Here is a 26,912-nt window from a genome sequence, read left to right on the forward strand (position 1 = left end):
AATATACCCTCAAAATGACCTTTTATGATTATTTTTTTTTTTCTTTGGTAGTCTGTTTTATAAGGTTCTCCAATTCCGTTTCTTTAGAAGTTGTTTAAGATTATGAAACCTAATACTGCATAAAGGGATTCATAAATATATGGGTTATTTCCCTAATGGCCCCCTATTTTGTGACCAGCTTCCCGCCTGGCCCCCTACTTTACGAGAAATACCCATATAGCCCCTTCCGTTATAACACCGTCACTCTCTCTCCTCCATCATGTTTTCTCTCTCTGCCAACTCACGCCACATCATTTGTTACGCCACCTCATCACCTTCTCCGGCAGAGGTCGCCGGCCGGCCAAATTTCCGGCCGGCGACCTTCAAACTAAAAAAAAAAAATCTTTTTTTTTCTCTCTTCCTCTCTCTCTCTCTAAAATTACTCCTGCGAAGGGAGACCTTCGCCGGAGTGGTCTGTTCTTCACTGAACAGACCGAGATCTGTTCTTCACTGAACAGATCTGGTCTGTTCCTTGAAGAACAGACCGAGATCTATTCTTCACGAACAGATCTCGGTCTGTTCTTCAAGAACAGACCACTCCGGCGAAGGTCTCCCTTCGCCGGAGTAATTTTAGAGAGAGAGAGAGGAAGAGAGAAAAAAAAAAAAAATCTTTAGTTTGAAGGTCGCCGGCCGGAAATTTGGCCGGCCGGCGACCTATGCCGGAGAAGGTGATGATGTGGCGTGAGTTGGCAGAGAGAGAAAACATGATGGAGGAGAGAGAGTGACGGTGTTATAACGGAAGGGGGCCATATGGGTATTTCTCGTAAAGTAGGGGGTCAGGCGGGAAGCTGGTCACAAAGTAGGGGGCCATTAGGGAAATAACCCTAAATATATTTGGTTCATAAAATCCAGAAGTTTTTCTATATTTAAGAGGGAGAGGGGAAAGAGAAATGGAAAAAATGGTGTTGAGGGTGGTTAAAGGCAAGGGCGGAGCCAGGAGCCTAACCTAGGTCTGGCTAGCCAAGGTAAAAAGAAAAGAAAAATAGGGAAAAAATAATGGGACTCCCTCTACTGTTTCTTTAACAAACAATACGTTCTAATATAGATATTCGGAAACTAACCTGCAGCCAGGGTTAGTCTCCATGTAGCTCCGCCCATGGTTGAAGGTAGTGGACGGAGGAAAAGAGGCAAAGATTCAGAAAAAGAAAAACTCGAGGTTGCTGTTAATTTTTCGGACGATCATTACCGGAGTAGAAAAAGAATGGTGGTGGGAATGGGAAGAAACAAAATAAAAATTCCCTCAAAGTTTTGTATCTTTAAGATTCTTTTAATTCTCGAAACTGGTGGCGAATGTTGAATTCTAGTCATATGGCCAATCTCTATATATTTGAGACTGATAAAAGATCCTCCTCATCTTATCTATATTCTATACTTTGCACATGAAATGCAGTTGCAAGATGCTGCTGTATTATTTAGCATACAAGTTTGGGTGGTTTGAAGTTTGAACAGCCATTCTCAAATAATGAGGAAGATTTAATCTATTTCCCAATAAACCAAAAAGAATTAGGCCAGCTATAATGAGAACTTTATTAATAAAGCAAAGGGAGATTTTGATAATGACCCCACTTTTATATCGATATTAAGACTACAGTCTCGTTTCTTGAAACAGCTGATATATACTCCTACTTGTACAGAAGATGTTAAATCCTAGTTAAGTGTCAAATGTGCGAATTGCACACGTGAATCATGACAACTATACCCTGATTTAAATTTTTTATTTCCAACCAAGACCTATTTTTCCTTCTTCGCCAATCGCCGTTAATCAGCTTCGTCGACCTCGACTACTCTCCCTTCACCGACCACCACCACCATCATCTTTTCTGACCAACACAACCACCGACACCATCTTCATCTTCACTTGTTAATGTAAAGAAGAAGATGGTACCAAGTCGGAAATTAAAATGCAAATACGGGTATTATCGTCCTGATTCACATGAACAGATCGCACAATTGACACTTAACTGAGATTTAACATTTTTCATTTAAGTGGGGGTGTATATATTTCAACAACAAAAAAAGTGGGGGTCTATATTAGTTATTCCAAAAAAAAACGGAAGTGTTGTCCTAATATCAATATAAAAGTGAAAGTCAAATAAAAGGCAAATGGAATTTAACAATACTAAAAGTACGGAAATAGCCTTAATATCGTACTTTAGGCAAACGGAAGTGCTTTCACAATATTAAATTTGCGGGGGAATTTAGCATCAGCCTCTCACCACTAATGTCTAATTAGGGATGCCCTTTTATAATTGAAAATTAGCGAAACCCCATTTTTTGAACTTAAAAGTACGAAAATAGCATATCCTTATTGTTTTTTCTATTTTTCTTTGATCTCTCGTATCCATTCGTTGATATGCTATCATCGCTGATGTCTTGCAGACGAATCTTCATTTCTCATACCTGTATTTTTTTCTCTCACATCCTTTTTTTCTACTTTACCAACAACATTTATCAAGCACTTAAAATTAATAAACCATAACACTTCGACAAATAAAAATCGTAATTCTATTAAAAAAACAAAAATTAACTTCTCAATTGTTCTTTGTTTTGAGTTAAAACTGATGTTTTCGAGTGTGACCAATTTCAAAGAAGACCTCTTGATCTTGGTTGTTCTTTCTATTCACTATAACTAGTTTACATTCGAAGAATGCAAATTCAAATTGAAATGATGACCTAGATAAAAAAAATCAAAATGTTTGTAGAAATTATTAATTGAACTTCAAAATGAAATAGGAACTCACGAAGATATCAAGGTTAGAGTGTTATGTCGGCGGTAATGACACGAGAGAAAAAATAAGAAAATATACTCCGACGATGAGGGTTTGTCGTACTTTTAAGTACAAAAAGAAATTCACTACTTTCGAAATAAAAAAGAAGTATCCCTAATTGAACATTAGTAATGAATCTTTCAATGAGTAATGCCAAATCCCCCTTAATTTACCTATGTAACCAAGCTAATATGTTATCTAAGTGGTCTAGAAATTGCCCAGGACATAGACAATGGAATCATCTCTCCTATCTCATTTTTTTTTTGTAATCACACCATTATTTGATCTTTTTTTAATACTAGAATTTTTCTATCTTATTTAGCTACTTCAACAAAAAAAAAATTTAATAATAACTTGAAAATCCACTCATATCACATGCAACGTCCCACGGTTTATCCTTCTGCCATTTTTGTGGTTTAGCCGCTCTCTTATCCGTCTCCTCACATTTATATACACCACCACCTCTAAAATTCACATATAAATTCACACCTCCCGATCTTCGCCTCCACCTCTAAAATCTTCTCTCTCTCTCTCTCTCTAGAGAAAAAAAAAACCCTAATAATGATGGCAGACGACCAATTTATTTCATCTCCAAACAGACACAAACGACGACCTAGTCTTTGCCTCTCTTGTTGTTTCGGTAATAACAACAATCATCATCACGAAATCCTCCAATCATCATCATCACCAAAATCAGATGACCTAAAATCACCAAGTTTGATTAGATCTCCAACTTCATGGATCAAATCAAGAGTTTATCAACAAAATCATAATCATCACGAATTTCCTGAATTCAAAGAGAAATGTAAAAATCTATTTTATAAGATTGGTAAAGGACGTAGACATTCTGCTGATTTTAGGTATGATCCATTGAGTTATGCTCTTAATTTTGATGAAGGATCTGATGAAACTTTAGCTAATGAATTTCCTTCTAGGAATTTCTCTGCTAGATTACCACTTTCCCCTCAGGTTCAATCACCCCGAAAACAACGAGTTTCTTCTTCTATTTTGGGTCCAAGAGATATTGCTGCCTATAGTTAATTAGGGTTTCGATTTGCTCACGTTGGACATTGATTTTCACCAGTCTATTATTAAAACAAGAGAGGATGAGCAAAAGGTTCAAAATATTTTGTTAGCTAGTAGTGTGTGTATTTAGGGGGAATATATATTATATTTTTCCCCCTTTTAGCAATCGATTTGTATTATATTGTAAGATTTGAGAAAATGTTTTCTCTTTGTGTTTATGATATGTAATTTGTACAGTGGGTAAGTGAATGTTTTTTCATTGTTCTTTAAATTATTTATTGATAACATTGTGGTGGCCGGTCGACATTTGGTTAGTCAAGTGGTGAATAGCGCTGACATAAACTCTAAAATTCATATTCGATTTCATGATGACGTGAAATTCATGGTTTGGCAAAATGAAGAAATCGTTTGGCAAAATAAGTAGCCATAACTATAAATAAGAAAATAGACATTTGATTAGTCAAGTGGTGAATAGTGCTGACATAAACTCTAGAATTCTGGAGGTCCCATATTCGATTCCAGGATGAAGTGAAATTCAAGGTTTGGCAAAATGAAGAAATCGTTTGGCAAAGTAAGTAGGCAGGCCTATAAATAAGAAAATTTCAGACCAATGTTTCACTTGTGGCAAGCCAGACACTTTGCCAAAGATTGTCATACCTCAACCACCGCCACCATCCCCATACTTCAAATACCACCATCGTCATACCTCCAGCACCATCACCACCAGTGCCACCATGATACCTCCACCACCACCACCACCATCATACATCCACCACCGCCACCATAAACATACTTTTAATGCACCGCCACCACCAACAATATCGCCACCACTTATTATACAAGAGTGTTCATATATAGACTAGGTGCTCTCAAATTATTTTGTTGCTAGAATTTCTTATTTGGACTAGTTTTAGAATGGGTTGGAATATAGACGGTTACCCGAACTTTGTCATATTTCACATGAATGGATAGTTTGAATTATAGATTCATATTATTGAGTTTGTTATAAGGTTTGTCCGCTTAGGGAGATGCTGGAATGTAAAATGGAGTTTATGGGAAATTGGTTGGTTGGTTTGTATGCAATTTACTTACTTGGTGGAACGTCTCAGTGAACTCTACAGTATCGATAGGACGTTCTTCCTGATCAGATTAATAGTGTTCGATGGAACATCTCAGTGGACTCTATAGTGCTTACTGGATAATTTGTTTGACAAAATTGTTACTTATGAATAAAAAAAATTAAAAATTAGTTTGGAGACCTAGTTTATTATTCTATTTTTAATTTTTCTTTTCATTGGATAGGGTCGGAGGCAAAGACTGGCAAAGTTCATCATTCAGTGGTGGGTGTTCATAGAAAAGAAGGCCATTGGTTTTAACTTTTAAGTTAACTCTTATGATTTCATGATAACTATTGTGGTAATGTTGGTGGTGGTAGTTGTGGGGGATGTCGTGGTCATAATGATAGAAGCAGTAGTGATTTGGACTTCCAGAGAAATTGTGAGATGTGGTTGTGGTGGTGATGGAGATGGAGATACAACGGTGGTGGTTGAGGTGTGGTGGTGGTAGTGAAGGTGAAAATATAGCGGTGATGGTGTTCATACAGTGGTGGTGGTGGTGGTGGTAATGGGAGTATGGTGCTAGCAGAGGAAGTATGTTGGTGGTGGCGGAGTGGAAATATGTTGGGGAGGGGGTATGGAAATACAGAAGTATGACGGTGGACGTGTGGAGGTGCGACGGTGGTGGTGATGGAAGTGTGGTGGTAGTGATGCGGTTGCGTGGTGGTTGAGGTATGGTTGTGGTGAGAGTTTTACTGCTGGAACAGAGGTAAACAACAAAAAATTAGTTCACTAATATTCGTTTATACATTGAAGTTAAGTAACTTAACTTTGAAGTCAAAAGCAAAAAAATTTAACTTTGAAAGGAAGTCAAATTTAACTTAAGCGAAGTCATAAAGTTTTGCTTTACCAAACTAACTTTTCTACTTACATAAATAAAAAAAGTTATCATAAATTTTGTTTCCAATCTACATAGTCAAAATGAGGCAAAACATCAAATAAGTTATACGAAATAGAATTTTAGGAAATATGATCCATACTGAATGAAAAAATAACAACTTATACGAAAAAGTTTGTGACACAGTTTGGTGCAATTTCCCATTATTAACGTTTGTTTCTAATTGTTAAAGTTTGTTTCCAATCCGATGGGTCAAAATTGAGGTAAAACACCAAACAAATTATATATAATGGGTTTTAGGCTATATATGAAGCATATAGGATGAAAAAACTCATAAGTTCTCCAAAAAAAAATTAGTGGCACAGTTTAGGGAAATTTCCTATCGTTGATCTTTTGGTTCCAATCAGAGAGGTCAAAAATGAGGTAAACCACCAAATAAATTATATGAAATGGGATTTTGGGACATATAAAACATATTGCATGAAAAAAATCACTTTTGAAAAGCTTTTGACAGTTTGCTGCAGTTTCCTATTTTTACGTTTTCTTTCAAATCTAAGAGGTCAAAATTGAGGTAAAACACCAATTGGATGAATTAAATCACAGCTTTTACGAAAAATTTCATGAAACAGTTTGGTGTAGTTTCCTATTGTCACGTTTTATTTTCAAAGTCGCGACCTTTAAAAAAGGCCACGGCTTTGGGCATAAAGAATAATCTTTGGGGAATAAATTTTCTAAGGAATCCATATTTTTTTTTAAATTCTCGGGGAAATATTATTTTTTAACTAAAAAATTAACTTGATCAAACATTGCCCCCTAATCTTCATCTGCTTTATCACCAACACCACCACAACTTCCCATTACCACCATTTTGGCTACCATTGCATTCTCTTCCCTCTCCTCTCTTGTCTTCCCTCACTAATACACTCTCTCTCGGTCTCTTCCGGTCTCTCTCTCTCTCTCTCTCTCCCACTATCCCTCTCCATTGCTCTCCCTATCTATGTCTCTCGGTCTCTCATTGTTGCTCTCTCAATCTTCCATTGTTTCTTGATCTATCTCTCGTTGTTGTTTTTCTCTCTCTCGCACACACACATACACGGTTCCCTTCGCCAGAACCAGACCTCGAGGAGGGTTTTTGGTGAAATCCTTTGACTGATTACAAAACGTTTCTTTGCTACGAACTCTGTGATCTCCACAGAGTTATTTATACATACTGCAATAGAGAGAGGGGGCGAGATAGAGGTTGCGAGAAAGAGAGGCGAAGATTGCGGGAGGAAAAAAAAACTAATCTACAGAGAGATATGTTTACAAGGAAAGAGATAAGAGTGATCTACAATGAAAGAGAAAGAGAGAGATCTAGAGTGGGAACGACAAAGAGATGGTCAATGAGAGTGAAAGAGATAGTGAGAGAGAGACAGTGAGAGAGAGAGCGAGAGAGATAGAGAGAGACAGAGAGAGAGAGAAAGCGAAAAGAGAAAGGAGATGAGAAAGGACAAGAGAGTGAAGATGAAGATTAGGAGACAATGTTTGATCAAGTCAAATTTTGGATTAAAAGAAGAATATAACCTCTAAATCAATTTTTATTGACTAATACTTTATTCCCCAAAGAATTTTCTTTATTCTCCAAAGTCGTTGTCTTAAAAAATATGTGAAAACTCGATTTCTATTAGTTCAATTTTGAAAATGTTGGACAAATATAGATATTTCAAGACGACATTGTATCTAGAGTGTTGTTTTGAGATATCTCTACTTATATACCGCCACAACATCTTAAATACGATATTTAATTATTGATTAATTTAGGCGCTTGTCGTGTTTATTACATTTTCATGTCTTGTAGTGACTAACATACTCGAAGTCGATTTCTTAAAAAAAAAAAAAACTTTCAATTTTGGTTTAGAAATCAAAGTCCCAGCTCTTGAAGTATATAAAGGTTATATTTTGGATGAGCTTTTTGGGAAGCTCAAAGCAGGACATGTCCCACCACATATATTTTGACTTTACAAAATGATCCTCCTGATTGAGACAACCTAAAAAATACTATTGATTTCGTCCTAAAACTCCCCAAGTACACCCATCAATTCATTCAACCAATTTTATACACCCATATTGAAAACTCAATCCCGAAGAAACTTACGTAACTTCCATCAAACCGTTCGTTACAACAAAATACAAATCTCGAGGCAAAACAATAAATCCACGGGATATACGCGGGATTAATTAGGTCATTAATAACACACCCATGTTTGTTCATTCAAACTCCTGGCTTCCTGCATGAAGGAATCCACGTGCCCCACAGCCATCCTCGTCTCCCTCTCTCAACAAAGATTCTGTCCTCTCTCTCTCTTTCTCTCTCTAGACTTTCTCTCTCTACACTTTAAGAAGAAAACACCAAAAATGAAGAAGATCAACATTAAGTGTTTGAAAAGCGTGTTCAAACCGTATTTCTAAAACCCTCATCGGCGGAAACCCTTTCTCATAACTTCACCGACTCATTTCTTTCTTCCCTTCTCTTATCTGATACTATTTGCTTATCTACTCAAGGTTCTTTCTTTTTCTCCACTTTCATTTACAGATTCTCTCTCTCTCTCTCTCTCTCTCTACCCTGTTTCTTATTCTGTGTAATCGAGTTTGAAACTTACTTTATACAGCTCAATGGAATAAACCCATAAAAACCCTAGTTTTATTCCTCATTTTGATCCCATAAAAACCCTAGTTTTTTCTTATTCTTTATCTATCCATCTTTATTTTTGTCTTAAAACTTTGTTAATAATGTCAAATGATCAAAACTCAATCCCTAAAGACCTTCGCCCATTAAACTTACCTAGAAACATTATAGATGAACCTCGCATTGGGGTAGGAAACAACACAGTAGAAGGATTTTGCCCTAATTCAGCTCTGGATATTAATACCCATGGATCTAGATCAGTATTTTACCCTGCAACGATTTCGGAACCTGGGTATGGGACGGGTTTAAGGGTTGCTAATCCAGCAATGACTTGGTTTCCTCCCCAACCAGGAACTCTTGGTGGTGGTGGTGGTGGTGGTGGTGGGGGATTTATCCCAGTTTCTACTACAGGATTTAGGGATAGGGATAATATCCCCAATTTCATTAATCAAGGTGGAAGCAATGTGGGTGATCAAGCTAGTGATGAAGGAACAGAAGAACCATCTCCTGGTAAGAAATTTAAATTTTTGTGTAGTTTTGGGGGTAAAATTCTTCCAAGACCAAGTGATGGAATTTTGAGATATGTAGGAGGTCAAACTAGAATTATTAGTGTGAAAAGAGATGTTAGTTTTCAAGAATTAGTACAGAAAATGAATAATCTTTATGGACAACCTGTAGTTTTTAAGTATCAATTACCTGATGAAGATCTTGATGCCCTAGTTTCTGTTTCATGTCCTGAGGATCTTGATAATATGATAGACGAGTATGAGAAATTGGTCGAGAGTTCTGTCGATGGGTTGGCGAAACTTAGGGTGTTCTTGTTTTCTGCATATGAACTTGATTCATCTGGTAGTATACAATTAGGTGATCCAAATGAATGTGAGCAGAAGTATCTTGATGCTGTGAATGGAATTCCAGATATTGTTAGTTGTAATATTAAAAGGCAAGGAAGTACATCGAGTATGTCTTCGACAAAGAATTCGGATTCTCTGATCAGCGGTGGTTGTGATGTTGTTAATAGCCCTAGTTTGGGTCATGAACCACCATCCCCTGTCATTTTATCCCCTAGAGGTAATTCTGGTGCTTCTTCCCATGATGGCCCAGCAAGGGTTGTGTACGTAGCTCCTCATCCTGTTATTTATGGGGAAGCCCAGGCAACAAATTTTGGTGCACAAATGGTTGCAGGTAGTCATTCTCAGGCTGGATTTTACGAGCCTGAATTTGAGAGGCCAGTACTTGGTACAGGACAGCAACAACAGGTGTTAGGACATGAGTTTCGACCAGCTTCCGGAATGGAGTTTTCACCAACTACTGCTTATATGGGTTATCCTCATCAGGAAGCTTTCCACTCAGCCGATTATCCCCCCGTTCCTTCCAAAGTTGGCTACTCGAATCCTCCTCAGGTGTTGGGGATTTCCGGTCCATCTTATGCTCGTGCTGAGCGTTCTCAGCAGCTCCAAGGTAATCCTACTTCTGTTCAAACCCATCATTTCATGCCTTCAATACAAATGACCACGGCTTCTTCAACTGCTTATGCTAATACGAAACCAGGAGTTCAGCATTTTGTGTATCCAAATCAAACACAAGTCAATCTTTATCCTGATGAGAGTTCCTTTGGGGCAAGGATGTCTCAAATTCCGGTTAACCAGAACTACAGATTTATCCCCTCACAACCTCTACCTCCCCAAGTTCCCGTCCCACTTCAAGGCGGTTCTGCTACAACAATGGAAAATATGGTTTTTTCTGATGGTTGGTCTCCTCATCATCCTGAGCAAATCCGAAGATTGGACGACTGTCATATGTGCCAGAAGGAATTGCCTCATGCCCACTCCGATACTTTGGTACAGGATCAGAGAGATCAAGCCATCAGTATGGCTTCTGCTCCAGTTTCAGCATTTCAGAGTCTTCGTTCCGAAGATAGTTTGAGAACTCGCCCCCCTCACCGAGTAATGGTTAGTGAACCACTGGGGGATGGTACTATTTTTCATCCTGGAGCCATGATTCGGCAAAAGTATGTCGGAAATATTGATCAGGGTGTTGGATCTCCTCAGTTTGGGTTACATGGGTTTCCTCAGAATATAAATGTTTGTGTGCAAAATGGCAATGAAGGTATTCTCCTGCAAAATCCAGACTCAACTGATTATCGGAGAATGATGGTTCCTCCAGGTGTGGTTACTGATAATCTACAATCACCTTATAGTGTAGTCACGGGCCACATACCTCAGACCCGCCAAGAAGATGCTCGTCAGCAGCCTACAGTGCCGTTCTATAACCAAAATAAACATGACCATTTGATGAATCAACCTGTTCATACTGACATGCCTAATACAAGAATATTACCTTTCCAAACTTCAGAACCCCTTCTTCATGGAGTAGCAGAACATCCAGGTACTTATTCTGGCAAAGACACTGGCACTCCATATGATAATGTGACCGCAAGTGATGGGAGAATTGAAACAGTCCGTATAAATCCATCTGAGATTTCCGGGAATTATGAACATTGCGTATCACCTAATAATAAGCTTAACAAGGAAGAGATCCTTGATACTAGACCACAAATTACAAGGATGGGAGTTCCGCAAACCAATGCCCTCAACCAAACCAGCATTCTTGGTGATGGAAATCACATTATGCCAACAGAAGGTCTTCCATCTTCGTATGGGGAGGCTGCTTACTTGTGTAATCTTCAACCTGAAGAGCTTGTTCAAGTCACACAACCTCCAGGATTGGGTATTTCAGGACCATTTTCACACTTAAATATTGGAACACAACATTTGGGTTCTGACAAGATATGGCATGGTGAACCTGCATTTTCACCTGTAGACTCAGCCTATGTCGACGCCATTGATAGAAGAAAACAAGTTGGTGAATGGGTGGATGAGACTTCACGGTTCCAGCCAATGATGGTTCCTAGTGATGCCGTAGCTAGCCCTTTAAGTAGTAATCCACCTGCTATTCCAGTTTCCAATGGGGAACCTGCTCCATCAGAGTCGCTTTTCAGCAACGATGATCCATGGAATTTAAGACATGACAGCCATTTCCCACCTCCAAAGCCGAACAAGCTACGAACAAGCGGCGAAGCATCTGTTCCAAAGGATGGAGTTCTCGACCAGGCATTCAGTAATCTTAACAAGGATTTGACTTTGGAAAATGTGAATTCTAGTAAAGGTGAGATAAACTTGTCTGGAGAGGATAAATATTGATAAAGTCTTCCAAATTAATTGTGTTAACCTTGAGATTTGAGTTAGTTCACCATTCGCTTTTTGGTTCAATGTTAAAGGTTCTGCAGAAGATTATATCAAAGGAGAACTTCAAGCTGTTGCTGAGGGTGTAGCTGCTTCAGTTCTACAGTCATCTGTAGCTTCTGACCAATATGATCGCGAGATAAAGAAACCCATGCCGGAAATAAACCGAGGCAGGGAACTTCACAGAGACGAAGTAGAAGAACAGGTATATAGAGTTGCATGACTACTTCATTCCATATGTTTTTGTTACTTGCTTGAAGAAAACTGAGTTGTTCATCGCTATCTGATTCCAGGATATAGGTAAGGTTTCAGACAAGATGAATCCTGCTCAACCAATTTCAGATGGCATTGGTCGCTTACAGGTTTCATATCTTGTTATTACGATTATTTCTTGTCAGATAAATTGAGAAAGCTTCTTGCTTGGTTGTACTTAGATCCTACTTCATCAAGTTATTCATGATGGACCTTTCCATTTTTCGCAGATAATAAAGAATAGTGATCTAGAAGAATTGCGTGAATTGGGATCTGGAACCTTTGGAACAGTTTATCATGGAAAATGGAGGGGTACTGATGTTGCAATTAAACGAATCAACGAGAGATGTTTTGCTGGGAAGCCATCCGAGCAAAATCGAATGGTATTTATTCCTGAACTATCGATTTCATGACTTCCCTATATTTCCGAGTTCCTTTTTGCTCCTTATGTTCAAACTATGTTTTTGCGCATCCTTTAGAGGGATGATTTCTGGAACGAAGCCATCAAGCTTGCTGACTTGCATCACCCAAATGTGGTGGCTTTTTATGGTGTTGTTCTTGATGGTCCTGGTGGTTCTGTAGCAACAGTAACAGAATACATGGTTAATGGTTCTTTACGACAAGCTTTTCAAAGAAACGACAAGTAATGCTATTGTTATCTTTTTTTTTAGTCATCAATCATATATAATTGAGTGTTTTAAGCACGTACCCAAACCTAAAGAAAAATAAATATAAAATTGAATGCTATTATCGTACTGCAGGATACTTGATAAGCGTAAACGTCTCTTGATTGCAATGGATGTCGCCTTTGGGATGGAATATTTGCATGGAAAGAATATAGTTCACTTTGACCTGAAAACTGACAACTTACTTGTGAATCTTCGGGATCCTCACCGACCAATATGCAAGGTAAGTGTCCGTACCCTAGATTATCCTTATCCTAACAATTGCTCACTGTCAGTTTTTATTCGACATTTCTGTGAAACTTATTGAAGCTAGACGTGGTGTATTTAGGAGTTATGCTTCGAGCCTACTTAATGGTGGATGTGACTTACCCAATGCTTCTCGTAGGATTTGAGATATCAGATAGGCTTAGTAATTGCTATTTTCAAATACTGTCATTTTGGTTCTGGTGGGACAAGATACCAAAGTAACTAGAGTTGCAAGAATCCAAAATGAAAGTCAGTAAGTGAGCAGAGAGTCATTTCTCTGGTTTGTTGATCATTGTGCTATTGTAGGCACATTTAAGTTTTAGGTATGTTAAGGATGTGAAAAAAGTGAAGTACGAGTTGTATGAAGAACATTTTTTTGGACAAAAAAGAAAAGGGGAAGAGAGGAAATAACTTATAGAGGCAGGACTATTACCTAAGTTTACTGAATTATATTGATTAATGACAGTGTGCAGGCAAGTAAAACTTCGATTTTGATGGTCAATCATGACTTAACTGATACTTGGAGTAGGTTTGCTATTAGATTTGAGGAATCAAGTTTAAGTACTTATATTTAATCAATGTGGGACAATGAAATTAATGATGGAAACTATAACATTGCTTACCTAGGTAGTGTTTGTTTTTTCTCCGGTTCTGATCTGAATTCTGGCTCAGCTATGAACTGACTCGACTCAAATTTCAGAATGTTTTGCTTTTGTGCAACTCGTGATGTCAGACTCGTCTGAAATTACCCATTTGGGTTGATTTTGGGTTCATTTGATTCCAGACGGTTCAGATTTAGGGGAATTCTAGTTAGACAATGAGAAGTGTAAAACAACAACATCTTGGATGGGTGATATATGAGGAAGATCCTAACAAATAGCTGAACTATCTGATAGGAATTCTCATGATTATGAAGTTCTATTACGAGACAATTTGAATGATCAGTTTCGGTTCTTGTTCCAATGGCAGGTTGGCGATTTGGGCCTATCAAAAGTGAAATGTCAGACTCTAATATCAGGTGGTGTGAGGGGAACACTTCCATGGATGGCTCCAGAGCTCTTAAATGGCAGCAGCAATCTAGTTTCTGAAAAGGTTTGTTCTTCTTTCTATCCCTTGTAATCATCATTTTCACGACATATACCCTTCATACATTCAAATCTTTTATAACGACATTTATACCTGCTATCCAGGTCGACGTATTCTCCTTCGGCATTGTAATGTGGGAGCTTCTCACTGGTGACGAACCGTACGCCGACTTACATTATGGAGCTATCATAGGTAATATCATGCTTGTTCTTAATCTATCTTATCAAGAACAAATATACTCGTTCTAAAATTTGTATGTATGTCATTGTTTCTTTCCAACGAAAAATAGGTGGTATAGTCAGCAACACGCTACGACCAGAAGTGCCGGAATATTGTGACGCAGATTGGAGGTTACTAATGGAGAAATGCTGGTCATCTGAGCCATCAGAGAGGCCGAGTTTTACAGAGGTTGCAAATGACTTGCGTTCTATAGCAGCTTCTCTTCCCAATAAAGGACAAGCACAGTAATAATCAATCGATGAATCAGGCAAGCACATTAATATTTTCCTTTTGTTTGCTAACTACAAGCACTGGAATACTGGATAATGTTAATGGAGTGAGGTTCTTAAAAGAGTAAATCCATAAAATTGTATACCTAGAGTTTATACTACCATTAAGTACTTTCGTATTAACCAATTATTAGGCTAGCCTTCATATGGATACTCTTGAGAACAATATAATTGTGGTTACAACTTGTGTTTTTCCAATGTGGTTTTTCAATTTGACAGATAAATTATGACAGCTGAAAATAGAACACATTATAGTCTAGCTCCTAGCAATGTTAGGGTGCTGAAAGGTTCACCACCTTTCCATTGAAGGAGACGCCTCTTGTTTACTAAGATATCAGTTAGGAGGTGTTTCTTTTTCTTAGACTTATTTCCTAGAATTGTTTTTTGTTTCAACAAAAAAAAAAAAAAAAAAATTTCCTAGAATGTTACATATATTGGCTGCCCACAGATTTAGTGAAGTTGGTGCCTTGTTATATGACATGGAGGACCATGATTGGTCAAGAAGGATATACACATGATATGGCTAACTTAGTTATTAAGTCATTTGAGCTAGAGGTGTCCTAAATGGATGATAATGAATTAAATAGCAACACCTAATGCTTGCATGCAAGAATGATACGTGGGTATGTAATTAGACTTTGGTTTTGGGTATAAATACCCATCCCATACTCTTTTTCCAGAGAGGAAGTAAGTAAATGAAATACCACTTTTCTACTATAGTCTTGAATATCATCTTTCCTTCATACTCTTATACTTTACAGAAAGGATTTAGTTTATAACTATTATCAAACAACCAAGATAAAACTACATTACGTTATCAGCACGATCGTTTCTACAAGTGGGTAAATAATTTCAGTTATAGACGAAGGGTTGTCTTGAAGACCGTTTGAAGATCAAAGTAAGTTGTGTTATTACTTTTCAAATGTCGAATCTAACTAATATAAATTTTGCAGTTCTTGACCAAACAGGAAGTAACTATCTGAATTGGGCTCCTGATGTTGAATCTCATTTAGAAGAAAGGAATATAAAGAAAACCATAGCAGAGGGAAATAATGAAACTTCTCAGAATCGTGCGGCAGCACTGAATTTTATCCGACACCATCTATGTGAAGATCTAAAGTCGGAATATTTAAATATGAGAGACCCTTTATTGTTATGGATCGGTTTAAAGAAACGTTTTGACCATTTAAAAAGAGTTATCCTTCCTAAGGCTTTAAATGACTGGCTGCATCTGAGACTGCAGGATTATAAAACTGTTTCTGAGTATAGTTATGTTCTGTTTAAAATAACGACAAAATTGGCACATTGTGGTTTTCCTGTTAGTGAAGAACAAATGCTGGAGAAAACATTTTCTACTTTTCATGTATCTAACATGAACCTGCAAGAACAGTACAGAAATATGAATTTTAAATATCATTCTGATTTAATTTCTTGTCTACTTGTTGCGGAACAGAATAGAGAAGTTATTATGAAAAATCAAGAGGCTCGTCCAACAGGTTATTCAGAAGTATCTGAAACCTATGTGACATCTTATGGACGAGGTGATCGTGGCAACGATCACAACAAAAATAATAGAGGTGGTGGCTACCACTCTAGAGGACGTGGTCGTGGCAACGATCACCAAATAGATACCAGAGATGGTGGCTACCACTCTGGAGGACGAGGACGTGGGAATGGTCAAAATTGGAATAACAGAGATGGTGGCTACCACTCTGGTGGACGTGGTCGTGGTTACGGCCGTGGTCGTCGAGGACGTAATAATAACTCGAGTAGTAGACCTCATCCATTTAGCCGACAAGACAAAGAAAAAGGGGCATTAAATGAACCTTCTGAAATGCAAACTAAGTCATGTTATAGATGTGGTATGACAGGTCATTGGCAAAGGATCTGTAAAACTGCTAAACATCTGGTAGATCTTTATCAAGCGTCGTTAAAGAAATCAACGACCAATACAGAAATGAACCAGATGGAGATAGGTGGTTCCTCCTATAACACTGGATTAGATGTGTCTGATTTTCTAGTTGATGAAGTGGAAATTCATCATACTGAATCACAAACTGAGTTATTTCCTGTTGATTACGGCAGTAATCTTGAAATTCCAAAAGATTGTGTCCTAGCAGTCGAAAGAGATATATACGATGGTAGCTTTGATCATCTACCTCCCGCTGAATTTGACAAACTACTTGATGAAGAGTTTGACAAAATTTTCCCAGAATAGTGTTAAATTTGTATATGTTACTTTGTTTCTTAAATAATTAATGTAATATATTGTCATGTTCATATAATACAAATATGTTATAATCTTATGTCTTATTTTTGTGTACATAAGGTATGGATTACAGAAAGACACTATCAAAGGATGATGAGGATATATGTGTAGTTGATAGCTGAACTACAAACTCTATCTTTCGAAACAATAAATATTTTGAGACCTTGAAGTTATACAAGGCTAATGCGATAACAATCGCTGGTTCATCTAGTCTCATTGAAGGCTCTCGTAGAGCAACTATAATATTACCGCATGGTACGAAAATAACCATTGATGACGCATTGTTTTCAACCAAGTCTTTGAAAAATTTATTAAGCTTTAAAGACATTCATCGAAATGGTTACCACATCGAGACTAGAGATGAAAATAATGAAGAATATTTATATATTACTTCAAATACTTCTGGCAAGAAGCATGATTTAGAGAGACTGTCGACTATTTCTTCTGGATTGTATCTTGTAAGGATAAAAACGATTGAATCATATGTTGTTCGTAAACCAGAAGCTTTACGACCATAGTGTGGTGACACTTTGGCATGATCGTTTGGGACATCCTAGATCTACCATGATGAGTAGAATAATCCAAAATTCTCAAGGACACCCATTACAGAACCAGAAGTTTCTGATAACTAAGAATTTTAATTGTAAATCCTGCTCTCTTGGTAAATTGATTGTAAAACCATCTTTCACAAAAGTTCATATAGAATCTCCTAAATTTTTGGAAAGGATTCAAGGAGATATTTGTGGTCCTATTCACCCATCATGTGGACCATTTAGATATTTTATGGTATTAATTGATGCATCTACCAAATGGTCTTATGTTAATCTTTTATCAACACGTAATAATGCTTTTGCACGATTACTAGCTCAGATTATTAGACTACGTGCTCATTTTCCAGATTTTCCTATAAAAAAGATACGTCTTGATGGGGCAGGAGAATTTACATCAAAAGCATTTGATGCTTACTGTCAGGCAGCTGGTATTGATCTTGAACATCCTGTAGCATATGTTCATACCCAGAATGGTCTAGCAGAATCATTCATAAAACATCTACAACTAATTGCAAGACCAATGTTGATGAAAACTAAATTGCCTATTTCGGCATGGGGATCTGCAATATTACTGAAGGAGTTGAAGGAGATGTCCTTCGACCAAGGTGACAATGCGAACAATTTGTCGGATAGGACAATTGATGTGGAAGATCATCAAGTCCGATTGATTTAGGGATCGTAGAGTTGTAGCTAGAGACCAACTACGATCGTCGAATTACGAAGTAATTCGCGGCTAACTTCGATCGGATCCTACAACGGGTTACACATAAGAGTGACAAATTGATCTAGGATATGACTAGTGGGAGTGAGATATAATCATGGGAGTGTCCCATAAACATATCTCATAGGCCTAAAAAGGAATTAGGCAAAGATAGTACAAAAAGGCCAAAAACAGGGTTTTTGGGCCTAGACCGGTTCGGGTACTTCTAGGACTCGGATTGGGCTGAATTTTGGAGGGTTAGTTGATGATATAATAAACATTATATCTGCCAATTTTCGTGGTGTTTGGACACCTCCTCCTTAGGGAATTGAGAAAATACCAATAGTTGCTATTTTCGACTATTTCCCTAAATCTTATTCTAAAGGGTGTTTTGGGAAACCTAAAAGGAGGTGGATTCTTATTAGGGTTCTATATAAACACTCTTAGGGCAGAGAATAAGGTGTGGAATTTCTCTCTAAGCTTTCTTACTCTACCACATCAAGTAGAGAGGAGAAAGTGAGCTAATTCCCATTACTATCAATCTAGTCAAAGAAGAAGGTGTTCTTCTTTTCCAACCACCATTGGTGTGCTAGCTATACAACAAGGTGGGAGATCAAATTGATTGCTCGTGTCCCAAGTAGAGGAGCTACACTTGAAGCTCTTGGTCTTCTTCAATCAATTCAACTAGTTCGAGGGAAAAGTGATTAAGGTAATCTACTATCTCCATTAGATTAATTACTAGTTTTGCATGTGATCCTGGGAATACTAGTGTAGACATTAGATGTCATATTTCCGCTATAAACACTAGTAGAAGGGTGTAAATCCCTACAATTACATGCTGCAGCTTTGATCCGTCTTCGGCCTAGAGCAAATGGTTATTCTCCGTTACAACATGTTTTGGGTCATCAACCAAATATTACACATTTACGTATGTTTGGGTGTGCGGTGCATATCCCTATTTCACCTCCAAAACGTACTAAATTTGGACCTCAGCGGCGGCTAGGTATATATGTTGGTTTTGACTCACCATCTATTATAAGATATCTCGAACCTATGACAGGTGATACTTTCACCGCACGTTTTGTAGATTGTCATTTTGATGTGACAATTTTCCCACCATTAGGGGGAGAATGTCCGTCTACATCGGATAATAAACAAAATGATTTATGTTGGCATACAGAGAGTTTGTCTTATCTAGACCCTCGAACTAGTCAGTCAGAACTAGAAGTAGAAAGGATAATACATTTGCAAGGCATTGCAAATAAACTACCAGATGCATTTAATGATGCTGCAAGGGTAACAGAATCATATATTCCTGCTGTTAATGCTCGTGCACGAATTAATATTCCTAAAGGACCAGGAGAAACTGCTATAGCAAATGAGTCGTCTAAGCCACGTCAGAAACGTGGACGACCAATTGGTTCTAAAGATACTATTCCGAGAAAGAGGAAGAACCAATCACAAAATAATAGTTCTCTAGAAGAGACTATAAATGATACACCAACACTTTCTGAACAAATACCCCTTGAAGTAGGTAAAGCCCTTGATGAGGCAGTGTTACAAAACAATGAGGAAGTCTCTATAAATTATGAATGGTCAAAGGAAGTATGGGACCAAAATGAAACAATTATCGACGAGGTATTCTCTTTTGCAGTGGCAACCTCAATTCTGAAAGAGAATGATGATTATGAACCACGCTCTATTAAGGAATGTCGACAAAGACCTGATTGGTCGAAATGGAAAGATGCAATTCAGGCAGAACTAGATTCACTCAATAAGCGTAGTGTTTTTGGACCAGTGGTCCTTACACCCAAGGATGTAAATCCAGTTGGATTCAAATGGGTTTTTCTAAGAAAACGAAATGAAAATAATGAAATCGTTCGCTACAAAGCACGACTTGTGGCACAGGGTTTTCTACAAAAACCTGGGATAGATTATGAGGAAACATATTCTCCTGTTATGGATTCCATTACATTTAGATATTTAATCAGTCTAACTGCTCAAGAAGGACTCGATATGCATCTACTAGATGTCGTTACTGCATATCTATATGGCAATCTAGATACTGATATCTATATGAAGGTACCTGAAGGATTCAAGTTACCTGAAGGAAAACCACGTGTCATGTATTCACTTAAACTTAATAAAGCTTTATATGGTTTAAAGCAATCAGGGCGAATGTGGTACAATCGTCTCAGTGAATACTTGACCAAGGAAGGTTATGTAAATGATCCGATTTGTCCATGTGTGTTCATCAAGAAATCAAATATTGGATTTGCTATCATTGCAATATACGTTGATGATATAAACTTAATTGGGACAGTTGAAGATGTCTCAAAAGCTGCAGAATATTTGAAAAAAGAATTTGAGATGAAAGATCTTGGAAAAACAAAATTCTGCATTGGTTTACAAATTGAGAGGAGCACAAGTGGCATACTTGTTCATCAAAATTTATATACTGAAAAAGTCTTGAAAAGATTTCACATGGACACTTCATATCCTCTTAGTACTCCAATGGTTGTCAGATCTCTTGATACTATAAAAGATCCTTATCGTCCTAAAGAAGATAATGAAGCACTACTTGGTCCTGAAGTACCATATTTAAGTGCAATCGGTGCTTTATTATATTTGGCTCAATATACTAGACCTGACATTTCTTTTGCAGTAAATTTATTGGCCAGATTCAGTTCGGCACCAACAAAACGACATTGGATGGGAGTAAAACATATTCTCCGATACCTTCGAGGAACTACTGACATGGGGTTATTCTATTCGAAGAATTCCTCTGATGGTTCACAAGTGATAGGATATACTGACGCAGGATATTTATCTGATCCACATAAAGGAGTTTCACAAACAGGTTATGTTTTTAGTAGTGGCGGTACAGCTTTCTCTTGGCGATCAAGTAAGCAAAGTATGCCTGCTACATCTTCTAACCACTCGGAGATTATTGCTCTTCATGAAGCTACCAGAGAATGTGTATGGCTAAGATCTATTATTAGTCATATTAGACTTTCATGCGATCTCCCCAGGATTACAAAATCACCTACCATTATTTACGAAGATAATGCGGCTTGCATTGCTCAAATTAAGGAAGGATATATTAAAGGTGACAGAACAAAACACATTTCACCTAAATTATTTTTCTCGCACCATCTACAGAAGAACGGCGAAATTGATATTCAGAAGATACAATCATGTGAAAATTATGCCGACTTGTTAACCAAGTCTTTGCCTACTACAACGTTCAGAAAACTAGTACATGGCATTGGAATGCGGAGTTTGAATAATCTTATGGTATAAGATTACATCGGTCTAAGATATGATATTCATCAGGGGGAGAATATCATCTATGAAGATTTTCGCATCACTAGTACTGGATATCTACGCGTTGTACTCTTTTTCCTTCGTCCAGTTTTTGTCCCAATGGGTTTGTCTGGCAAGGTTTTAACGAGGCAGCGTTTTGCGTATCCAGCGTCATTCAAAAATATATTTTTTTTTATTATGAGACAATATTTTGACTTGTGGTCATCCAAGGGGGAGTGTTACATATATTGGCTGCCCAGAGATTTAGTGAAGTTGGTGCCTTGTTATATGACATGGAGGACCATGATTGGTCAAGAAGGATATACACATGATATGGCTAACTTAGTTATTAAGTCATTTGAGCAAGAGGTGTCCTAAATGGATGATAATGAATTAAATAGCAACACCTAATGCTTGCATGCAAGAATGATACGTGGGTATGTAATTAGACTTTGGTTTTGGGTATAAATACCCATCCCATACTCTTTTTCCAGAGAGGAAGTAAGTAAATGAAATACCACTTTTCTGCTATAGTCTTGAATATCATCTTTCCTTCATACTCTTATACTTTACAGAAAGGATTTAGTTTATAACTATTATCAAACAACCAAGATAAAACTACATTATAGAATTGTTTTTTAGTTCTAATTTATTAGGCCCCATTTGTTATGTGGGAAAAGGTATAGATGTGAAAACCAAGTATTTTTCATGGATTTCATAAAAAAAAAAAATATTCATGGGAAAAGAAATTATCATTTCCGAGTGTGAAATCAAATTTAAATGTTTGGTGCCTTCACAAAGGATGTACTAAGTAGATCTTATGGTGGGTGCCTTTAGGATATAGCTTTTTCTCTTCTCTTCCCGAAATGTTTTTTTTTTTAACCCTAGATTTGGGGGAAGAAGTCTCTAATTTCCCCCGATTCAAAAACATGATAGTAAGAGAGTTTAAAGATTGTATCAGCTTTGTGGCAATATATCGGTTGAGACGATTGAGAGAGACGATTTTATGGTTCTCCGTGATGGAAGCTTTGTGGCAAGATATGCATAGATTGATCTTGCCATGATCAAAGTTTCGTGCGTGACAAAATCTCCTATGGAAGCTTTGTGGTCAGATATTGTTGGAAGGTCCACTCCACTCGGCCAAACCGAGTGGACTTGGTCCAAATAGGAATCCTACTACAACTAGGATTCCTTAGATATTAGGATTATAGTTTAGATTAGTTTTGTTATTTTTAAACTCTATCATGTAAACCTATATAAAGAGATCCATAAACAATGTAATATACAAGTTGTAGTGTTAATAAACAAGGTATTTACCTATCTCTCTCTCTCTCTCACACAACAACCAACAAACTCACCGATCTTCATCTCTCGGCTTCAACCGAGATCATCATCAACAATCCTCGGTTATAACCGAGAGCTCCACTCATCTCTCTCTCGGTTATACCCGAGCATCATAATCATCACTCTCGGCTTCACCGAGAGTTGTCACATACTCTCTCGGTTATAGCCGAGACTAATATCCTTCAGCAGACCGTGATGGGGATCCCGGTTCTGGTGTGCCTCCAGAACAGTCCGACCCACCACCGAGCAATGATTCCTCATTGCCGAACCCCTCTTCCGACGACAGGAGCTCCGACTCTGTCGTTGCCGATTCCGGCCGACCAGTTCGGTCTCGCCGCCCACCTAGTCATCTTGATGACTATGTGTGTTCCAATACAAACACTATAAAATATCCTCTTGAGAACTATTTTTCCATAAATTCGTTTTCAAATTCTCATCAACAATTTCTCTCTTCGGTATTATCAACTACCGAACCAACCTCTTTCACTCAAGCAATGAAGTCCCCTCATTGGAAAGAGGCCATGGCCAAGGAAATCTCAGCCTTGGAAGAAAATAAAACCTGGACAATCACTGGTTTACCACCCGGCAAAAAGCCCATCGGTTGCAAATGGGTGTATAAAATTAAATTCAAATCCGATGGATCCATAGAACGATATAAAGCCCGCTTAGTAGCAAAAGGCTACACCCAAATCGAAGGGTTGGATTATAATGACACCTTTGCTCCAGTTGCTAAATTAGTAACCGTTCGTGTCCTTCTTTCGCTTGCCGCCATTAAAGGTTGGAATCTCCATCAATTGGATGTCAATAACGCCTTTCTTCAAGGCGATCTTAATGAAGAAGTTTACATGAAATTACCCCCCGGTTTTTCATCTCAGGGGGAGTCTAAAGTTTGTCGTCTCCATAAATCTCTTTATGGTCTCAAACAGGCCTCCCGACAATGGTTTTCCAAATTTTCCTCCGTTCTCATCGAACGTGGCTTTTCTCAGTGTAAAAGTGACTATTCTCTTTTCACCTTTAGATCTCACTCCACTCAAATGTATGTCCTTGTCTATGTAGACGATATAATTATCACGGGAAATAATGATCATGCTATCTCCCAGTTAAAAATATTTCTAAATAAAACTTTTTCACTAAAAGATCTGGGCCGTCTACAGTACTTCCTTGGTATCGAAGTATCTCGCTCATCAGAAGGCATTTTTCTATGTCAAAGGAAATATGCTCTTGATATTTTGAAAGATTCTGGACTCACCGCTGCACGTCCTTCTAAGTTTCCCATGGAACAAAAACTCCGTCTCAGTCCCACCGACGGTACACCTTTACCAGATCCGTCAGTTTACCGTCGTCTCATAGGTAGATTACTTTACTTAACGGTTACACGGCCGGACATCACCTTCGCTGTAAACAACCTCAGTCAATTCATGCAAACACCTAGCCAAGTACACTTAGACGCAGCTCATCGCGTTCTACGATACTTGAAGGGTACTCTTGATAAAGGAGTTTTCTTATCCGCAGACAGCTCTCTCCATATTACAGGATATTGTGATTCAGATTGGGCTGGCTGCCCTTCAACCCGTAGATCCACTACTGGATACTTCACAATGTTGGGATCCAGCCCTCTCTCCTGGAAATCAAAAAAGCAACCCACAGTTGCCAAATCTTCGGCAGAAGCAGAATATCGAGCTTTAGCCATCCTCACATGCGAATTACAATGGCTCAAGTATTTACTACTTGATTTTGGAATCGACCACTCTGACCCGATGACAGTTTACTGTGACAATCGGGCCGCTCTCCACATTGCTGATAATCCCGTCTTCCACGAACGTACAAAACACATTGAGATAGATTGCCACATCGTTCGTGAAAAGATTAAAGACAACGTCATTGCCACACGCTTCACCAGTACAGAAAATCAGTTAGCGGATATCTTCACAAAGCCACTTGGGGCAGAACCGTTCAAGAACATAATTGGCAAGTTAGGCGTTACTTCCATTCCCGCTCTAACTTGAGGGGGAGTGTTGGAAGGTCCACTCCACTCAGCCAAACCGAGTGGACTTGGTCCAAATAGGAATCCTACTACAACTAGGATTCCTTAGATATTAGGATTATAGTTTAGATTAGTTTAGATTAGTTTTGTTATTTTTAAACTCTATCATGTAAACCTATATAAAGAGATCCATACACAATGTAATATACAAGTTGTAGTGTTAATAAACAAGGTATTTACCTATCTCTCTCTCTCTCACACAACAACCAACAAGCTCACCGATCTTCATCTCTCGGCTTCAACCGAGATCATCATCAACAATCCTCGGTTATAACCGAGAGCTCCACTCATCTCTCTCTCGGTTATACCTGAGCATCATAATCATCACTCTCGGCTTCACCGAGAGTTGTCACATACTCTCTCGGTTATAGCCGAGACTAATATCCTTCTCACTCTCTCTCGGTTATCAACCGAGAAGATCATCTCCTCCATCTTCACTCGGTCACACTCGAGTGAGTTTATCATTCAAAGGTTTAACCTTTTCACAGATATCAGTTGAGAAGATTGAGAGAGACAGATTTAGGATTTTCCATATGATCCGAGCTTTGTGGCAGGATATGCAATTTTCGTGGAAAACCCCAAAGTCGACTTTAATGAAGAACCCTATGGTATGCAATTGATTCGTGTGGGTGGAGAACGGGAGAATAATAGGGGATGAGACGGAGCCCATAAAGTTGATGGTGGGGATAGACCTTTGACATGTTTTAGATGGTAAAATACTTCATCTGATATTCCAACATTTTTTCTTTATGGAATTCGGTTCACATTCTTTTGGTTGAACCAAACAACTGAACTATTTTTTGTACAAAATTCGATTTTCCAGACTGGTTTCTCCCATATTAAACGAAGATTAGGTGTAACGTGTTTTTTGACAATCAAATTAATAAGTACTTTTGATTGTAGTAAAATTATTTCTTAATAAATGAAAAAAGCTACTTATTTCGGTGTTGTTAAACGATACATAAGTGAGTTTTGAATCAGTTTGAATCAGTCATTTAGACGAATGAGAACAACAAGGTTGTATAATTCACGTCATGATACGACAAAATAAGATTTCACAAATCTAGTTATCTAGCTGAGTGGTCGGGAATGGGAATTATACGAGAACCTAGCAAGCTGATAATCTAGTATATGTTCCAACTCTAATACTTTGATTTTCTTCTATACATCATAACAAAGATCAGAACTTTAAGGCCATTAAAGTTCTCACAAGAGAATAATAACATGGAAAGATAGAATTTCAATATCTTGTTGTAGTTCTCACTTCAGTGGTTTACAATATATAGTTATTATGTTAGTTTACTTCTTCTAATACAATCATTCTTACACTCAACCTACACAATGTGATCATTACACTTTTAACTCAAATTTTGTGATTGGCCAAAGTTTAATAGGAGTTGCAGTGATGAATCTACAAGCAAGAATTTACTTGTTCAAATATTTTAAAATCATTACAAAATCATAAGTATCTATAAGACTAGATTGTCTGAAACTTAAGACACTTTCTAAAAATGGGTTACTAAAAAAAGAACACCAAAATGGCAAGTCACTTTAGATCATGCTTCAATGTCAATTGTTTTACTTTGCTTTTTGAGTCACCTTGAAAGAGGAGTAACAAATTAGGGCAAAAGATATAGTGGTATTTTGTCCTACACTGCACGTAACAAACAAGAAAAGTACAAAAAATAGTAATCGACTTTTCTCTTCTTTTTTGTTTTTATTTTAGACATGTTTCATAGATTTCTTTTTCAAGACCCAAGAAGTCTCCTCTCCCACAAGGACTATCTAGAGGAGAGAGAAAGAAATCCAAGAAAGCTCTTCCTCGTGCTAGGTAATAAGAGAGAGAAATTGTTCATTCAGTCCAAGGACTAAGGAAATGTGTGGAAATCAGGTTGATCACGCGTGAGGGAGTTTCTCCTTCAGACCTTGGAAATGCATCTATAGATTTTCTCTTTTAGATTCTCCATATGAAACTATGGTGCATTGTTTTTGTGTTTTTGTTTTGATTTTGATTGTGGTTTGTTTATATTGCGAGTGTAACTTTGACGGACCCCAAATTTTTGTAGTGGTATCGAGTGTACGAATAGATGAACGCTTTAATGTTGTGTTGTTCTACTAAGCCGTTAGGAAAAAAACAACTGTTTAAACCCTACGACAGTGGTAATTGTTTTTATTTTAATCGTAGGCTATCGTGGAAAGAAGTCAATGGAATGGCGTAACAAA

The 26,912-nt window shown here is 37.8% G+C and overlaps 2 protein-coding genes across 3 annotated transcripts; both read left to right on the forward strand.

The window, feature by feature from the left end:
• The first annotated feature begins 8,039 nt into the window (after nucleotides 1-8,039).
• On the forward strand, nucleotides 8,040-14,660 carry LOC147539934 (kinase superfamily with octicosapeptide/Phox/Bem1p domain-containing protein). 2 transcript variants are annotated; one of them, XM_086639758.1, is made up of 9 exons: nucleotides 8,040-11,619; nucleotides 11,732-11,901; nucleotides 11,990-12,058; nucleotides 12,179-12,331; nucleotides 12,428-12,591; nucleotides 12,710-12,857; nucleotides 13,850-13,972; nucleotides 14,071-14,158; nucleotides 14,256-14,660. In XM_086639758.1, the coding sequence occupies exons 1-9, from the start codon at nucleotides 8,556-8,558 to the stop codon at nucleotides 14,432-14,434; spliced, it is 4,158 nt and encodes a 1,385-aa protein (XP_086495884.1). In that variant the 5' UTR covers nucleotides 8,040-8,555; the 3' UTR covers nucleotides 14,435-14,660. The 2 variants fall into 2 exon arrangements, with proteins under 2 accessions (XP_086495884.1, XP_086495885.1); XM_086639759.1 differs by having other exon boundaries at nucleotides 8,048-11,619; nucleotides 11,741-11,901.
• A 737-nt stretch (nucleotides 14,661-15,397) lies between these two features.
• On the forward strand, nucleotides 15,398-16,693 carry LOC147539935 (uncharacterized). The gene is made up of 3 exons (XM_086643183.1): nucleotides 15,398-15,838; nucleotides 15,929-16,016; nucleotides 16,104-16,693. Exons 1-3 carry the CDS (start codon nucleotides 15,398-15,400, stop codon nucleotides 16,691-16,693), a joined length of 1,119 nt encoding a protein of 372 aa, XP_086499309.1.
• The last annotated feature ends 10,219 nt before the right edge of the window (nucleotides 16,694-26,912 follow it).

This window comes from Eschscholzia californica, unplaced genomic scaffold, assembly GCF_041429995.1.
Source record: "Eschscholzia californica isolate CP2 unplaced genomic scaffold, dmEscCali1.0.p SCAF_5, whole genome shotgun sequence".
NCBI classification, from domain to species: domain Eukaryota; kingdom Viridiplantae; phylum Streptophyta; class Magnoliopsida; order Ranunculales; family Papaveraceae; genus Eschscholzia; species Eschscholzia californica.

Excerpts from the sequence above, each read along its gene's own strand:
- LOC147539934 (XM_086639758.1), top strand. The coding sequence starts at position 8,556 with ATGTCAAATGATCAAAACTCAATCCCTAAAGACCTTCGCCCATTAAAC. Across the intron at positions 12,332-12,427 it reads CATCCGAGCAAAATCGAATG|AGGGATGATTTCTGGAACGA; the intron begins GTATTTATTCCT and ends CGCATCCTTTAG. Across the intron at positions 13,973-14,070 it reads GCAATCTAGTTTCTGAAAAG|GTCGACGTATTCTCCTTCGG; the intron begins GTTTGTTCTTCT and ends CCTGCTATCCAG.
- LOC147539935 (XM_086643183.1), top strand. The coding sequence starts at position 15,398 with ATGTCGAATCTAACTAATATAAATTTTGCAGTTCTTGACCAAACAGGA. Across the intron at positions 15,839-15,928 it reads AAACATTTTCTACTTTTCAT|AATAGAGAAGTTATTATGAA; the intron begins GTATCTAACATG and ends GTTGCGGAACAG. Across the intron at positions 16,017-16,103 it reads TGTGACATCTTATGGACGAG|ATACCAGAGATGGTGGCTAC; the intron begins GTGATCGTGGCA and ends ATCACCAAATAG.